Source organism: Galeopterus variegatus, unplaced genomic scaffold (assembly GCF_000696425.1).
Source record: "Galeopterus variegatus unplaced genomic scaffold, G_variegatus-3.0.2 Scaffold11223, whole genome shotgun sequence".
NCBI lineage: Eukaryota > Metazoa > Chordata > Mammalia > Dermoptera > Cynocephalidae > Galeopterus > Galeopterus variegatus.
In genome coordinates, this window is record NW_007737334.1 from 29,872 (window position 1) to 34,009 (window position 4,138).

The 4,138-nt window shown below is 44.9% G+C and overlaps 1 protein-coding gene across 1 annotated transcript in view; it reads right to left on the reverse strand.

The window, feature by feature from the left end:
* The window catches only part of LOC103610482 (multidrug and toxin extrusion protein 1-like), a gene marked incomplete at its 3' end in the record, with an annotated part of 34,163 nt that overhangs the window by 7,287 nt on the left and 22,738 nt on the right, over positions 1-4,138 (reverse strand). Inside the window, 1 exon segment of the mRNA XM_008594642.1 lies at positions 2,818-2,950. Within this exon segment, the coding sequence (XP_008592864.1) occupies positions 2,818-2,950 (133 nt within the window).

The following is a 4,138-nucleotide window of genomic DNA, read 5'->3' on the forward strand; positions in this document are numbered from 1 at the left end:
AACGCAAGTGACGGTGGCTGGCTCCTCGCTAGAGCAAGCTCAGAATAGTCTCTGCTTCTCTGTCTTGTTTGGTCTTGGCTTATTTCCACAGCTGTCCAGACCTAGACTGGGTTTGTGGTGTTAGAGTTTTGGGTGGCCACTCAGTGCGTGGTTTACGGCTCTGCTCTTTGGTACCCACCACTCTCGTATCACATTTTTCAGGACCGGTCGGCCCGCTCTTTAGAGTAGTAAAGTTGGTGACCACCTGCTACTCCTATAATGGGTTTGTTAAAGCAGGAAGAAACTGTTCTTCCTACCCATCTTAAAGAGAAAAGAACCAGCTATGTCCAGCTACAAGTTGAAAGTTATGAATTAGATTTGCAGTAATTTCACCATACATCATTTAAAAGATTTCTGTTTGATTTATTCTAGGAACCACAAACAGGAATATTAGAATCCCTTGGGTGAGGCCCAGGAATCTGTACACTGAAAAGCCTCCCAAAGAGTTCTGATGGCCTCTATGATTTGCTGGAGTGCTCCTGAGGACGTGCCACATTCCGATGCCCTCTGGACACCTTGTGCAGGTGTACTGCACACCCTACCAGAGGGGACACAAGGCTCAAACCCATTCGTGCTGCACTTTTTTCTAAGAGGCGGGTGGACAATTGACTGCAATAGTCTCACCTCTCCAGAGTCACCAACATTTCTTTTAAGGGATTCTCAGCAATCTCTACTTTGCACATAGTAGGTTTGCTTTTAAATGAATGAGTGAGCCCAGTATAGCACTTGGGGTACAGAAGGATCTGTATTTTAAAGTAGATTCCTCTTCTTAAAAACTTGAACTCATAGAAGTAGAAAGTAGAATGACGGTCACCAGAGGCTGGGGGTGGGGGTGGGGTGAGGAGAGTGGGGACTCACTGATCAAAGGGTACAAAATTTCAGACAGGAGGAGCAAGGTTTGAGATCTGCTGCACAGCAGCGTGACTGATAGTCAATAATAATGTATCGTATGCAGGTACTACTCGACCTACAATGGGATTAAGTCCCAATAACCCCACTGTAAATTGAAAATATCACGAGTCAAGTGAATTTCAGCTGTCTCACCATAAAAAAATAAGTAATTGAGGTGAGGAACAGGTTAATTAGCTTGATCTAATCATCCCTCATGGAATACATATATCAAAACATCACATTGTACTCCATAAATGTGTAAAATTATGATTTGTCAATTAAAAGCAGTATTAATAAAAATATAATACACATAAATAAAAAATATAATATAAAAAAAGGGAATGTAAAGTATCTCCTTAATATTTTATATTGATTGCATGTTGCAATAATAACATTTTGGATATATTGTGTAAAATAAAATATATTACTCAAAAAAAACAGACTCCTCTAATATTTCTATTAGCTATGTTCTTGGCAAATCTAAAATATGAATAATGCCAGAAATTCAGCTAAATAATTTTCTGCACTGTGATGCAAACCCAATGAACTTTGGCAATTCCATTATTTGAACATCTCCTGTATTTTTAATTAAAATATTATTAAACTTGAGGGCTGGTGGGTTAGCTCAGCTGGTCACAGCACTGTGTTATAATGGCAAGGTCGAGGGCTCTGATCCCCTTACCAGCCAGCTGCCAAAAAAAATTAATTAAACATTATTAAACTTGAGAAAAATGTACAACTTAATGGTACACACTGGACCAGAAGTTCCCTGTAGGTATCTGATGAGCACTGGCCACCTCTGAGCCCCAAAGTACTGATGGGCTAAAACGAATTAAGTCAGTCACTGCTTCACCCCAGAGATAACATTCAGGTTTCAGTATAATCATGCATTAACTGCCAGTGTAGTCCAAATCATTATTTTAGAAATTGAAGCTGGGCAGTCATTTATTTCCCTACTTTTAAAAATGATTCACTCTGGGGCCGGCCCGGTGGTGCACTGCTACAGTGCGCCGCTTGGGAGTGCGGTGGCGCTCCCGCCGAAGGTTCGGATCCCACATACACTCCGGTTCCCGCTCCCTGGTTGAGCGAGGTGTGGGAGCAACACCGAGGGTTGCGATCCCGTTGCCGGTCCCGGTCCGGTACGGGCGCAACACTGAGGGTTGTGATCCGTTGCCGGACACGAAAAAAGACAAAAAGGAAAATAAATAAATAAATAAATAAAAATGATTCGCTCTGGTAATGTTAGATCCTGTGAATTAAGTTCTTTCCTGCAAGTGTAGTAAGTGATAATGAAGCCCCGCCCACCCCCCTTCCCTGTGTACTGTCCATCACTTGCGTGCCCTTATCTTGTGGCTTAGACTGCACCAGGGGGGAGGTGGGGCGTGTTGTCCTCCCTCAGGCCACATGAGGGCGTTGCGCTAGGGCGGATCCACCGCCAGGAGCCCCAGCCACGCCTTCCCTGCCTTGCCCCAAACACTGCAGGATGCCAGGTGCAGGACGGGGTGCTGGACGGCGTCAGCCCTGCAGACTCACTCTTAAGGTCTCCCTGCACCAGAGCTGTCACTAAAAGAACAGGTCCACAAAAGGGATGTTTCCAAATGCTTCTTTGGTGGTCCCTGCTGTCACCTCCTTTGAAGAAGTGATGACTCAGTGCTGGGACATGAATAGAAGGGGCATCTTGTCGTGCTCAAGTGTGTCACTGTGGAAGATCGCCCACAGGGCATAGCGAGCAGCGTGACCACAGGGCCTGGGGCCCCTGGCCAGAGCCGTAAACAACGTCCTCTCCCCTCCCTGCTCCCTCTGACAAGGCACAGAATGAATGTGGGAAAGCTCGAGTTCCAAAGTCTGCACGTGCTTGTCCTGGGCCCTGGGAAGGTTAAGGCTTACCAATCACTCCGAGCTCGGTAGCAAACATCAGTGCGATCCCGATGGGGAGACCGACCACATAATACCCGATGGCATTAACGATGGCTCCAACCTTCTGGTTCCCAGTTCCCCTCAGAATGCCACTGCTCGTGCACTGCGGGAAGACCACGTTCTGGTCAGCGAGAACCACACCAGTGCTTCCAAAGGACTCCCATCCCCTGAGCACGTGCCATTCACAGGCCTCTGACCTGAAAACCCATGCCATGTGACAGTACTCTTTTAAACTGAATATGATTTCAATACTCAGTATTACCACCTACCCTAGCCCCTCTTCTCAGTGGAAATTTACCATCACCAGAAGAAATACATCATAAAAGTGCTTAAGGGAATAGGGCATAACACTTACAGCAAGACTTTCGAAGAGGTGGGATACAGCATAGATGGGAACCACCTGAGCCACCAGAGTGACGATGTCTCTGTTAGGAAATAAGAGCACATGGTCATTAGCAAGAGGCAAACGTGTGGCTCCGAGGTGATGGGGCCCTTCTTCTGCCACAGCTCAGTGAGGTCGGCCCTCACATGTGACCGATGCACATGGGCATCGCAGCCTACTGAGGGACACTTCTGCTTCTGCGTGGCCTGTAGAGGAAGCCAACTGCACACTGTGTCTCACAACTTTTTTTTTAAACATACAAATTTAACTTTATTTCCTCATTTTAATTTAAAGCTTGATTTTATTTTTTTATTTTTATTTTTTTCATTTTTGCAAGGCATTTCTTTCTTTTTTTTTTTTCCTTTAAATTTTTATTTTGTCAATATACAATGTGGTTGATTATTACGGCCCATCACCGAAACCTCCCTCCCTCCTGCCTCTCCCCCCTCCCACCCAAGAATGTCCTTTCCCTTTGCTTGTTGTAACAACTTCAAAAAATTGTAGTTGTTATATCTTCTTCCCCCCGCCCCGGTTTTTGTGTGTATGTGTATGTGAGTAGAATGATTTGTTTTTTAGCTCCCTCCGATGAGTGAGAACATGTGGTATTTCTTTTTCTCTGTCTGACTCGTTTCACTCAATATTATTCTCTCAAGGTCCATCCATGTTGTTGCAAATGGCAGTATTTCATTCGTTTTTATAGCTGAGTAGTATTCCATTGTGTAGATATACCACATTTTCCGTATCCACTCATCCGATGATGGACATTTCCGTATCCAGTCATCCGATGATGGAATCAGTGGGGCTGATTACAACTCTTGGCTATTGTAGAGTGCTGCAATGAACATTGGGGAACAGGTATACCTTCGACTTGATGATTTCCATTCCTTTGGATATATTCCCAGCAGTGGG